The sequence below is a fragment of the Esox lucius genome, chromosome 7 (genome assembly GCF_011004845.1).
Source record: "Esox lucius isolate fEsoLuc1 chromosome 7, fEsoLuc1.pri, whole genome shotgun sequence".
Lineage (NCBI taxonomy): Eukaryota > Metazoa > Chordata > Actinopteri > Esociformes > Esocidae > Esox > Esox lucius.
In genome coordinates, this window is record NC_047575.1 from 13,990,053 (window position 1) to 14,004,429 (window position 14,377).

The window sequence follows — 14,377 nt, forward strand, 5'->3', positions numbered from 1 at the left end:
TGTGGTTCTGTCCTTAAACAATACCATTATGAAACAGGTGTACCAATGACTAGGGTTTTGTGAATATTCAGATGATGACAATCTTTAAAGAGAAAAAGTTTGTAATAATCCTGGTTAAAGAGAATGTGATGACTGATATGACTATGGTAATTGTCAATCAAAATAAATATTCCACCGTAGCAACTTTTTTATTTTAGGGAGTACCATTACATATTTAATTTGGATGCATAAAGTTTGCATGTAAAATCAATTTCTAAGATGGATTGGCTACATTCAGTTTTTGCTCATTGACTTCACTCATGCATAAAAGGGGGCATGGTGCAGCTGGTCCTGACACAAGCCCAGATCAAAAGCACTGTTGGAATTCCGATTAAGCTGTTCACATGTCCAAATCATTTGAAGGATTGCTGAGAAAAACATTTTTTTTGCTTGCTTTGATTATGAATTAACATTGATAAAGATGAGCAGAGTAAGGTTTTACATGACGTGGATACAAGCCTCTGTGCTGACTATGTGGATACAAGCCTCTGTGCTGACTATGTGGATACGAGCCTCTGTGCTGACTATGTGGATACGAGCCTCAGTGGTGATGATGTGAATACGAGCCTCGGTGGTGATGATGTGGATACGAGCCTCGGTGGTGATGATGTGGATACGAGCCTCTGTGCTGACTATGTGGATACGAGCCTCAGTGGTGATGATGTGAATACGAGCCTCGGTGCTGATGATGTGGATACGAGCCTCTGTGCTGATTATGTGAATACGAGCCTCAGTGGTGATGATGTGAATACGAGCCTCGGTGGTGATGATGTGGATACGAGCCTCGGTGGTGATGATGTGGATACGAGCCTTGGTGCTGATGATGTGGATACGAGCCTTGGTGGTGATGATGTGGATACGAGCCTCGGTGGTGATGATGTGGATACGAGCCTCGGTGCTGATGATGTGGATACGAGCCTCAGTGGTGATGATGTGAATACGAGCCTCGGTGCTGATGATGTGGATACGAGCCTCTGTGCTGATTATGTGAATACGAGCCTCAGTGGTGATGATGTGAATACGAGCCTCGGTGGTGATGATGTGGATACGAGCCTCGGTGGTGATGATGTGGATACGAGCCTTGGTGCTGATGATGTGGATACGAGCCTTGGTGGTGATGATGTGGATACGAGCCTCGGTGGTGATGATGTGGATACGAGCCTCGGTGCTGATGATGTGGATACGAGCCTCGGTGGTGATGATGTGGATACGAGCCTCGTGCTGATGATGTGGATACGAGCCTCGGTGCTGATGATGTGGATACGAGCCTCGGTGCTGATGATGTGGATACGAGCCTCGGTGGTGATGATGTGGATACGAGCCTCGGTGGTGATGATGTGGATACGAGCCTCGGTGGTGATGATGTGGATACGAGCCTCGGTGGTGATGATGTGGATACGAGCCTCGGTGCTGATGATGTGGATACGAGCCTCGGTGGTGATGATGTGGATACGAGCCTCGGTGGTGATGATGTGGATACGAGCCTTGGTGCTGATGATGTGGATACGAGCCTCGGTGGTGATGATGTGGATACGAGCCTCGGTGCTGATGATGTGGATACGAGCCTCGGTGCTGATGATGTGGATACGAGCCTCGGTGCTGATGATGTGGATACGAGCCTCGGTGCTGATGATGTGGATATGAGCCTCGGTGCTGATGATGTGGATACGAGCCTCGGTGCTGATGATGTGGATACAAGCCTGGGTGCTGATGAATTGCAGGTTGTGCACTTCAAATGCTCCTTGTCATAGGGACCACACCCAGCTTTGCCAATAGCCACTTCCGATAGGCACAGCCACTATCAAAGACCCTGGGATGAACAACTGTAAACCGTGGATTAAGAACATCCATTCTTCTTCTGTTTAAGATTTAAATTAAAACTGTGGCAAAGTGGTAGAATTTGCTTGGTTCCTTAGAGGGCTGTGCCCCTCCTTGGCAGGGGGGAATGTGTTGAGATCAGAGAGGAGACAGAAGACTGGCAGACAATCAAAGATCAGGAGATATTTTACGTGCGCTGACGTGCCTAGATGCTGGATGCGAAGTTGGATCCAAGCCTGACTTTATTAAAGACTCTTTTCAATACCCCACACTCCTTTAATGTGCCACGTCAATACCCAGCCAGCTATGAGACTCAGCTGGACGTACTCCCTACTCCCTACTTCCTACTTCCTACTCCCTACTGCCTACTCCCTACTCCCTACTCCTTACTCCCTACTCCCTACTGCTTACTCCCTACTCCCTACTCCCTACTCCCTACTGCCTACTCCCTACTCCCTACTCCCTATTCCTTACTCCCTACTCCCTACTGCCTACTCCCTACTCCTTACTCCCTACTCCCTACTGCCTACTCCCTCCTCCCTACTCCCTACTCCTTACTCCGGGAGATCAGGTCAGAGTTTGATGTCGGCAAACAGCATCAGGTCACCGGCAGTCAGTGGCTTAGATGCGGCTTATTGGGAAAGCACTGGAAAGTGCTGACACACTCTGATGTGATAATTGCAAATAGTAGTTGGGGATTGGCTCTGGACATCGCTATTCCACACCAGCGCACAAGCATGCATGCACACACTAGCACACAATTACCTGATTTTAGATCCTGCTCGTACTATTTCTAGATACCACTTATATACAAATATTTTAAACATTTTCTCAAATATGTTCCTTTATGAACACTTGAATTGATAGAACCTGACATATCTTAGGATCTCAGGCTGCTTTTTCTGAAGCGATATTACCTTTCAGCTCGCACAAGTGCAGCTGCAGGTAAGTGCTTTTATTTTGAGAAAGCCGTGGAGGCAAAGTGGATCCCTCTGTTTCATTGGAGCAGGGTAAAAAAATATGCAGAGAGTGAACAATCTCGGTTCTTTCTGTTTACAACCAGGGAACGAATGTACTTTGACATCTCTTGGGAAAATTGTTACTGGTTGCCTTCACAAAGCGCAATGGCAAATGGCCCCACTTTTTCCTTTTTTTTTTTGAAAGAGATGGGTCAGGGAATATGACAAAGCTGCCGGGCATTTAAGAGAGAGGTGGGCTGCCGTGTCAACATGGCAGCTGGAGTTGGAGGAGAGGGGGAAAGAAAATAGGATTACAAAAAAGGAGAGGAGAGATGTGCACTCACAGTCAAGTGCTGTGCTGGTTAATATTTCAGTGCTAGTATTTGGAGAAACATGGAAATTGAAAGATCTTTCCAGAGTAGGCCGGAGCCAGAGTCATCTATGGATTATCTTGAAAGAAGGATATACAGTAGGCATTTACATTGGGTGTAGATTTAAAAATGAGAAGTAATTGTTTTTAATTAATTTGATTTCCTTGACAGTAAGCACAGATATAAAGGTCTTCTGACATTTTGCTACTCCATTGTTTTTCTTGGGACTATTTCTGACAGGGTTTCTTGGTCATGTGTGTTTATCTCTCCAGAGAAGATGGAATGTCTTTTGCTGGATGAGCAAGGGCCAATGTCCCTTGCCTGGCGTAGTTTGAGAGATATTTTGTTGAATGCCCAACTTTGAAGTACTTTACAAAATGCCCTGTTGTATTTTTTGTGAGTAAACCACTTCTAAAATATTAATGCAACTAAGAAAACATTGCTGTTGGTGGCAAGCCAGCCATTTCAAAAGTCCGCTGGGACCTTGTTTCTCGTAAGCAAATCTGTGACTCTGTGAATGAAACACACCTGACGAAGTAGACAATAACTGTTCAAGCAACCCTCCCAAGCACTGGTCTGTGAAAGAAATGCTGACTTCTCCACAAATCAAAGTATGAACTTACTAGACCATATTGGCTACCTTGAAAGCCTGCAATTGTGTGAAAAATACTGAAAATGAATGAAAACATTTGTATAACAAACACTTCAAAAAATACCAGAACCACTTATCTGCTTATACAAGCTGTATAGAATTGCCTCTGTTATTCACACCAATCGTACTTCACCCAAAACACTGCGGGTGTGGGAATGCATTGAACCATGTGTTTGAGGTGGTTCTTCCCCGGTCACTGCTGAAAACCTTTGAAGGAAATTCCTCCGACAAAAGGGATATTATTGTGAGCCTGTTCTGTGTGAGTTTGGTCATTGTTTTTGTGGTTACACTTCTTTTCCCCTTGACTCGATCACCATGACTCAGTGGTTTGCTAACTGGGACATGACTCACATATCCCTGGTGGGCCTGACACAATTCCCTTGTGCAGAAATGTTGGAATTGTTACAAATCAAAGAGTGGACAGTTGGGGTGAGGGGAACGAGATGTCCTTGCTTTGAGCTCCAAAATTGGCGCTGCATGAATTATTGCCAGATGTTGTGAAGGTGAAGCACCTGGAGTATGAAATAGCCTAACTTCTAGAGCATTGAAAAAGTCTTTCGCATTCTTTAAAAAAAAAAAAAAAGTGACCTTAGAGTTTGTGAATTAAACATGTGTATCCATCCACTGTAATGTCAGGATGTACAGTTTTGGCCACATTCTCTTTTTACCAGGCGTATTGTGATGGACTGTATCCTCATTTAGGTTCATTGGTTGAGCAGATGCTCCAATGCAGAGTGTCACAAGTTAAGTGACATTCAGAGTCCACACTTACTGTCAGCAGTGGGCCTGTTGGGGCTTGTTTTCCAAAACATATGCCTTCACTTCCCCTCATCTCCTAGACAAAGAGCTCTTACAGGACCATCTGGGGCACTTTGACCATCCCAGTATTTCCGCTGCACTCCAAGACACAGCCTGTCAGTATCTTAGCTGATTGATTCACTGTATTGTAGATGGACAGGTGAAATGTTGTTGAATGCGCACACATACTCTATTAGGTTATTAACGGAACTCTTGATTATATACAAGATACACTGGCTTCTCACGTCCGGCAGTCACATGTTTAGCAACCGAAGAGTTGACATTAGCTTTGAACAATACACAATGACAACTGCTATGTCTTATGGGAGCAAAGGCCTCAACCGCTTTGTTCTAATATCCTTGATTTTAACGACGGTTAACGCGATCCCCGGGGTAAGGCTCTGCTGTGGGCTGACTAACTCCTCCCTACAAAGTCGAATGCCACATTTAGTAAATTAGTCATAAGCAGAGTTTATTGCTGTGTTTGTGGCTAACTTAAACATTTCTGAGTTGACATTTGCTACGACTTTGATAATAATGCCAATAGGTGAGCATACATCATTTTCTTTTTATTTGTTCTTTTAACTGAACAAATAAAGATCTTCAGTCTGTTATAAAATTCACACCAGGCTGTTAGGAAGGGCAGCTCTATCTCAGTGCAACTAAATGAATTAATATTTTGTTTAATCATTCACATTCATCATTGCAGAATACATACAAGAAAGTTGAAGGAATGTGAAAGTGTGTATTATATGCTCTCACATGCCTTTAATGTTGAATTTTCTTGTTAAGAGAAAAGGTAGAATGTGATAACCAAAGATTACATGATTTGACAGGAGAATATTAAAATTACCATGATGTACCTGAATGTCATATGGATTACAATTTTATGAAGATTAAAGTAAAGATTTAGTCAGATTTTATATGGCTGTTTAAATTTCCCTTTATGACTCTACCCATCCCCCTATTTAAATCAATTCCCATTTATTAATTCCCATTTTTTGTTGCTTTTCGCAATCTGTATAAGGTATAGCTTAAAAAAATGCTTGTTCCCACAGAAATCTCATCCCGCTCATAAGGCTTATTCCCAAAATGACCTCATCCTGACAATATGAGGCTTGTTCCCACAGTGACATCATCCTGCTCATATGAGGCTTGTTAACACAGTGACCTCATCTCGCTCATATGAGGCTTGTTCCCACAGAAATCTCATCCCACTCATATGAGGCTAGTTCCCACAGAAAATCTAATTCCGTTCATATGAGGCTTGTTCCCACAGAAATCTCATCCCACTCATATGAGGCTTATTCCCAAAATGACCTCATCCTGCTCATATGAGGCTTGTTCCCACAGTGACATCATCCTGCTCATATGAGGCTTGTTAACACAGTGACCTCATCCTGCTCATATGAGGCTTGTTCCCACAGAAATCTCATCCCACTCATATTCCCAAAATGACCTCATCCTGCTCATATGAGGCTTGTTCCCAAAGTGATCACATCCTGCTCATATGAACCTTATTCCCAAAATGACCTCATCCAGCTCATATTAGGCTTGTTTCAACAGTTACCTCATGCTGCACTTCACCTGGAGAAGTATCAAACAAGTTCAACACTGCTCTCTCTGTCTCCCTGAACCCTCTGGCACAACTCCAGACCAAGCCTGTTCTCTAAATTGACACCTACCCCTTGTTCACACCTGAGCTCAGTACCCTGAAGCAAGCTGACCGCTGCTTAGAATGCCTGATTAATAAATCAACCATCCGTACTGAAGCCTACAAACTCCACCTCTCTACTTTTAGAGATGCCCTCAGTGCTGCCAGGTCCTCATTCTTCTCCAACATCATTATTAACACCAAACAGACTCCCTTCTCCAGGGTCAGCAAACTACTCCAGCCCTGTGCTGATTCCTTCTCCACGCCCTCCAGCCAATTGACTAGCTCCCTTCTACAGTTCAAAGACGAGATCACATCAATTCATAAATCACTGCTGGATCATCCTCCCTCTACTGTCCCTCCCCTTGTCAACTTCCTGTCTCTGTTCCCGCCTACCTCCCCCTGAATCCCACCTCTCCACATTCAGCCCCATTGGCTCCACTTACATCTCTGACCTCATAATGTCATCCGACACTACAACCTGTTCCCTTGATACCTTCCCCCCAGTTCTTATTAAAGCCTGCCTGTCTACTTTTAGTCCATACATTGCATGAGTTGTTCATCTCTCATTCACCCACAGTGCTGTTCCCTCTATCAACAAAACTGTTTCAGTCAACCCCATTTTAAAGATGAACACACTGCGCACTCCTGGTTGAACTCATACCTCACTAATTGTACCCACTACATCTCCCTCAGAGACCACACCTCTGATTCAGCTGCAGTTACGCAAGGTGTTCAACAAAAATCAGAACTCCTACTCATGGGCACCAAATCCACCCTCACCAAAACGGTCCCCGTCACCCTGGACTCAACCCTATGCTTTGACCAACACATACAACAGACTGTCAATTCTTCATTCATCCATTTCCCCTGCATTGACAAACTAAGGTCTTCCCTCTCCTATCCCGCTGCTGAAACCCTAATACAAGCATTCATCTCCTCTTGTCTAGACTACTGCAATTCCGTACTGTACAGCATCAGCTCATCATCCCTGCATTAGCTTCCAATGGTCCAAAGCCCTGCAACCCATCTTGTCATTCACACCAAGTCCTGGCAGCACATTACCCATGTCCTCTGTGAGCTCCACTAGCTCCCTGTCTGTCAACGCGTTACTTACAGGATCCTTCTGATTGCATACAAAGTCCTTCATCATGTTTCCCCTCCCTATCTGTCCCTATCGTATTTCATACCAACCCACTTGCTCACTGCACTCTGGTACAGGAGGCCACCTCACTGTCCCCAGATCCAGGTTGCAGAAGAGACAGGGCTCTCTAGGGCTGCTCCTAGGTTCTGGAACTCACTGCCACAAACCATCTGAGGCTCTGAGTCAATCACCACCTTTCAGCATCGTCTCAAGCCCCATCTGTTCCAGAAGCCTTGCTTCTGCCCCCTCCTTGGTCACTTTTCAAAGGATTCACTACTGTAATATCACGTCTTCCATGTCTTTGTTCTGTCTGTCTTTCTGTATCTCCTTAAATTTGTAAAGTGACTTTGGGTCTCAGGAAAGTGCTATCTAAGTATAAAGTATTATTATTATTGTTCCCACAGTGATGTTATCCTGCTCACACAAGGCTTGTTAACAGTGATCCCATGTACATTTTTATTTGTACTGTTTTTTAATGTTACTTACATAGAATAAAATAATGACAGTAGTGTGCCAGTATTATAACCTTAGAACATTTTGTATAGATATATTTTAATGGTCAGTTTATTTTCAACTTATAAACATGAATTCAATAAGAAGTAACAAAACTATAGTGTTGTCCAGATCAAAGACGTTTCATAAAGCAATAAATAAAAAATAAAGACAAGGACTAAAAAATCTTTCTGCATCCGATGAACATTACTTGGTGACAAAAGGAAATCCAGTGAAGTGCTTGCTCATCTGGCAGAATCATCTGGCACCAAATTACACACTTCAAACTTTAGTTTTATAAGAAAGGCCTTGTGGAATGTGTTGCTGCTATGAAACTATTATTGTGCGAAGCAGCAAGCAGAGGAGATTGCCAGAATGGTTTCTTAGCTACAAGATCAAAACTCTTGAGCAAGCACTTCACCGGATTTTCTTCTACCCCTCAAGGAAATGACCTTTAAGTACTGTTCATCAGATGCAAACAGCTTTTTTGTCTTCCATAGCATTTCTTTCTTAAACTTGCGTAACATTTTCAAATGTCAAAAGACATTCTTGTTACTTTTATTGAATTCATGTATATTTGTATTTATTCTGTTATATTGTGTTTTTATGAGCAAATAAACACTTTCTGCTCAGAAATAGCTTTGAAAAATTGTCAAGTGGCCTAAGATGTTTGCACAGTCCTGTACATGGTGGTAAAGTAGGGTAAAATAATAATAAAGTAGTGTATACAGTAGAGTATTATAGTTGTATATTGACTGATAAGAATAAAAGAGTTATACAGTAAATTGATACAGTAGAATTTGAGTAGTTTAGTTGTATAGTGGTACATAAATAAATAGAAAAAAATAATTATGTAGTGGTGCACAAGATAGAATAAAATAGTTATAGTATATATACATATATAGTGGTATATACAGTAGAATAAATTAGTTATGTACAGTTACAATGAAATTAATTCAATGAAATAAAAAGGATATTAAGAAAATGGTTTTAGTCCTTTTTCATAGCACCTAGTATTTTAGATCTTTATGTACATTATAACGTATATTTTTCTATAATTATTTTTATACTGTGTCAAAAAAGTTTGAATAACCTGTTTTAATTTGGTTTGTGACTCTTGTGTTCCCTCAGGTAATCCAGTCATTGTAGGAATGAGCATTAACATCGCTAGCATTGACTCCATCTCAGAAGTGAACATGGTGAGTTTCAAAACCCCTTCTATTGAAGTAGCATATACTGCACAGTGGATATAAGAAGTCTACACACCCCTGTTAAAATGCCAGGTTTTGTGATGAAAAGAATGAGACAAAGATAAATCATGTCAGAACTTTTTCCACTTTTAATGTGACCTATAATGTGAACAATTCAATTGAAAAACAAACTGAAATCTTTGAGGGAAGAAAATAAATAATGGAAAACTCACAATAACCTGGTTGCATATGTGTGCACACACTTAAACTAATACTTTGTTGAAGCACCTTTTGATTTTATCACAGCACTCAGTCTTTTTGGGTATTAGCATGGCACATCTTGACGTGGTAATATTTGCCCACTCTTCTTTGCAAAAGCACTCCAAATCTGCCAGATTGTGAGGACATCTCCTGTGCACAGCTCTCTTCAGATCACCCCACAGATGTTTAATTGGATTCAGGTCTGGGCTCTGGCTGGGCCATTCCAAAACGTTAATCTTCTTCTGGTGAAGCCATGCTTTTGTGGATTTGGAGGTGTCCTTTAGGTCATTGTCGTGCTGAAAGGTGAACGTCCTCTTCATCTTCAGCTTTCAAACGGACGCCTAAAGGTTTAGTGCCAAAATTGCCTGGTGTTCATAATAAGACTCCTACCCAAAAAGAGTGCTGTAATAAAATCTAAAGGAGCTTCAACAAAGTATTAGTTTAAGGGTGTGCACACTTATGCAACCAGGTTATTATGATTGTTTTTTTGTTTTTTCTCAAAAATGTCAGTTTGTTTTTCAATTGAATTGTCCATGTTATAGGTCATATTAAAGGTGGAAAATGTTCTGACATAATTTATCTTTTTCTCATTCTTTTACATCCCAAGAACCTGTCTTTTTAACAGGGGTGTGTAGACTTTTTATATCTACTGTATATGTTTCATATAACTCAGTGTTTCCATTTTTATATATTTATATTTCACAAAACACTGTATGGGTCATTTTACTATTTTAGGTATTGGCAATGCAATCATATTTCTTTTAATCATATTTGCTTTTGCTAACATACAACAGATAGACATGTTGTGCATCTGGTTTACTTGAATACAATACGTATTTAACTTGCGTTCAGTAGAGTGGTGAGAAGTCAGGCTCAGTCATGTGAGTCTTTAAACAAGACAATATTGCTGGTGTCTCAGAAATGACATCATTCTGTCTCTCTGCTCTCGCATGTATTTCATTTAATTGTATTCAGTATGGCAAAGTCACACTCAAAGTTCAGTGCCGTCCCCCCACAAACCAGATGAGCTTTGTTATTTTGTTTTGGGTTTGTTCTTCCTGCCATATGGAGTCTTCTGTTTCAGTTTCAAGCAAAAACAGATTCATTTTTATTTTCTTAGAGGTTACTCATGAATGAAGCTGTTTTCTTAATTTTTTCTTTACTTTTGAAGTTATTGCTTAGACCTATTTTCATTTCCAGTGTATTTGGAGACGCAGCTAGTTGGACCTTATGTTGATAATCTCAATTATGTCTACTACTGTATGTCTTGCAGCAAAATAATGTTGTTTTTTCTGTTCAGCATGCCAACATAGCCATGAACGATGAAACAAAAAACATAGTTGTACAAAACATTGTTTCACAGAGTTTTTTTTGCAATCAGACAAAGCCTTGCAAAACAATGTTTTTGTTTTCACAATGCCACAAATATATATTTGTGTATATTCTTTTATGGAAAATATTAAATAAACTTTTTACACAATGTAGAATGTAGATCATTTTATGTTCAGCTGAAAAAACCCTCACATTAGCTCTTAGTCCACTTATAAAATGGGATATACAGTTATATTAAGATTTCAACACACGATGTTCCCAGAATAATTGGCAGTATTTATTATCCGAAATCCTGAAGTACCGGACTGTCATCCGAGGACGTATTAAACTTAACTTGGCCTTTAAATCGCTTCCCTGTGTATCTTTTTCATTACGTTTCGTGTCCCAGAAGATCTCATGATGCTTTTTAGTATACTGCACACATGTACTGATGATGATAATGATGATGATGATGATGATGATGATGATAATTATACATTTAGGGCCTCAGACTTTTTTGCACCTTCGGTTGTTCAGATGCAGCGTAACATTTACAGTAATTCTCAATTTTATTATATTTTTGTTTAAATTAAAAACAACGTTTCTTCTTCAACTTTTGAACATGACTTCGACTAGGGTAACAGCAAAAAAAATGCCTTTGTAATCCAAAAACTAAAGAAATATATATATTTTAGCCCATGTCACAACAAGACAGTTATAGATTAGCCATTAAAGAGCCCAGTACTGAATCATGTCCATAACTTATTTAAAATACAATTAGAACAATTTACTTACCAACTTGCCAAAATTGTAACCAACTTGCAAACACCATGCAACCATTTACTACTTCAGCAGTGTGCATATTTATGTGTGTTGTTAATCGTTATTTTCTTAATTCAAATTGTAAACTTGGTTTTTGCAGTCTGGAAAATGCAATAATGGTAGTGACGTATTACTTTCTTTAATTTCATTTATTTTAGAAGAACAAATTATTTAAGTAAGGATGTGCGATAGGGCAAGTACAGTAGAGGTACATTTACATAGTCAAAGCTTTAGTTAAAGCATAGGTGCTTGTTCTTCTCAGTTTAAAAACCATGTGTCCCCCTTTTTCCCCAGGATTACACCATCACAATGTATTTCCAACAAAGTTGGCGAGACAAGCGGTTGGCATACGCTGAGCTGCCCCTCAACCTGACTCTGGATAATCGTGTGGCAGACCAGCTGTGGCTTCCAGACACCTACTTCCTCAACGACAAGAAGTCCTTCCTTCATGGCGTGACAGTAAAGAACCGCATGATTCGACTGCATCCTGATGGCACCGTGTTATATGGGCTCAGGTAAAGCTAACTTTCATTGTAATTCTGCTGTAACTAAGCTGGTTAAAGCCTGGCCTGTCAGACAGGTCTGGAAAAGAATGTAGGAACTGTGAGGCATGGGAGGAACAAGGTCTGTATTTAAATAGTATTAGAATGCATATGGTTTGAAACCTACATGTTAATTGTCAGAAAGATGGATTTCAATAGGCTACATATTCTTATTCAAAATCCAGCTTTTTTTCTTGTAAAGGAAGAAATCCTAAAAAAGAAATTCAGATATTTTTCTCTGTCTATAAGGTCATGTAACTAGCAGTATTTAAATGAAAAACAAAAAGATCTACACATTTTCTAGATGGTTGAGATCCAGTTCTGACTTGGCCATTCCAGGACATTAATCTTCCTTCTTGCAATCCATTGTCAAGTTGAAAGGTGTTTCACCTTTCTGGCAGAGGTCAATGGAGTTTGCACCAAAATGTCTTGATTATTTATTATCCCATCTATCCGGAGTCCCCATCCCTGATGAAGTGAAGCAGCTCCATAGTATGATGCTGCCGCCACTATATGGGTACTTTGTACCACTTTGTGGTTTTGGAGCAAATGTGTATTTTTGAATTAAGGCCAGATTATTTCAGAAATGTGTAGTCTTGGATGTTGTTATTTTTTGCCGGACCCCATAAGCGGAGCCGGCCAAGAAGAGCAAATTACTCTTACTGAGTGACTGACTGACTACCCACTGTTAAATAGAGTACTCTCACGCATCAACTAATGGGCTTGTTCGAGCCTCTCTGCAGTCAAAGCAAATTATGCATTAGGATTTGTTCAGGATAGACAAAAACTGGCCACAACCTTCAGAAGCTTGTACAGTTATATTCCGACTATTTCTGGTGGATTTTCATAGTACGCATTTGTGCATGCTTTTTGGGATGAAATAGGCTAGATCACAACCCCTTGGGCAGTGAAAGAGGAGGGGTTTCCACGATTCTCTCATCTTTTCACTTGACGAAAACGTCCGTTATCGTCACCTATAATGATAGTTAATGTATCAATGTCATTCACGAATGAAAGAAAAACGAGCGCTGTTGTGCCATGAAACAGCTTTGGAAGTGCGAAGTTCACCTTCAGTCTCGCTAGCAACTGCTCTAATGTGGAGACAAAATGATCTAATGTGGAGACAAAATGATCTAATGTTGAGACACTACACTGACACGCGGCATATGTATAGCTTTGTGGCGTAGTGGTTAAAGACCCAGCCTCTCACATGGGAGACCCCAGTTTGAATCAAGTTAGGGTAACAACATTCATCCCTTTTAATCGCAGGCCAGCTGAACTTGGCTTGTCTGGTACCTTTTCATGTTTTGTGAGGAATGGCTTCTGCGTTGCCACTCTACCGCTCTGCTCAGACCTCGGCACGGAGTGCCCAGTTCCAAACAGAAATGTCTGCAGCTCCTTTAAGCTTGCCGTGGGCCTCTTGATATCCTCCTTGATGAGCTTTTTCCTTCCCTTGTCATCAATTTTGGAGGGATGTCCTGATCTTTGCAATGGCCTGGCGGTGTCGTATTGCCTCCACTTGTTAATAACGTCTTAACAGTGTTTGATAATATATCTAATGCCATTTAAATTATTTTATATCAGCTGATTTGTAACTTTTAACAATAAGATCCCTTAGATATTTTGTTAGCTCCTTGTAAACCATGGCTTTCTACAGTATGCAATTTGCAACCAAGAAGCCTTCAAAGATATCCTACAGGAACTGCAGATTTTATGTATGGGTTACAAGAATCCATTATGTCAGAATTATGTCAGGTGATGGCACATTACTATTGTACATGATTTGGAATGTGACTGGTTAAATATGAACACAAATTCTCATTATAAAGGGAGTGCACTCTTATGCAATCAAGGCATTGGCAGTTAAAACAAATCTGATAAAATATCCATTTGTTTTTCACTTAAATATTGTTAATTACAAGAATTTATTAAAGGTGAAAAAACACTCAAATTCGTCTTGGAAGCATATCTGCCCTGAAGGCAGTGGTTTACAAAATGGAGAAGGGGGAGCTCGTAGTCATACTCTGAAATAACAAAATTTAAGATTAAATCACAATTTATTACTAAAACAGTTTGTGACTGACCTCAGAAGTATAGTTTACTTTTGATATGCGATTGCAACGCTAAGTCAACAGCATCCATTTTCTAGACCAGACAATATTTCTTTCAGGCATTATCAGCAATATCATTATGTATACATCCAAGTAAATGGCAATAGAATAGCAAAAACATAGCTATTCATTGTTCTGATTTCAGTAAATCCACATATATTTAACATAAATGGTTAATGTTGTTAATATTTAGATAATCAGGCACACGAGCCA

The 14,377-nt window shown here is 40.4% G+C and overlaps 1 protein-coding gene across 1 annotated transcript in view; it reads left to right on the top strand.

Annotated features, from left to right (window-relative positions):
- The window catches only part of gabrb4 (gamma-aminobutyric acid type A receptor subunit beta4), a 51,731-nt gene that overhangs the window by 20,109 nt on the left and 17,245 nt on the right, over positions 1-14,377 (top strand). The window contains exons 3-4 of the mRNA XM_010894615.3: positions 9,059-9,126; positions 11,806-12,026. Of these exons, the coding sequence (XP_010892917.2) occupies positions 9,059-9,126; positions 11,806-12,026 (289 nt within the window). The remainder of the gene's footprint in view (positions 1-9,058; positions 9,127-11,805; positions 12,027-14,377) is intronic.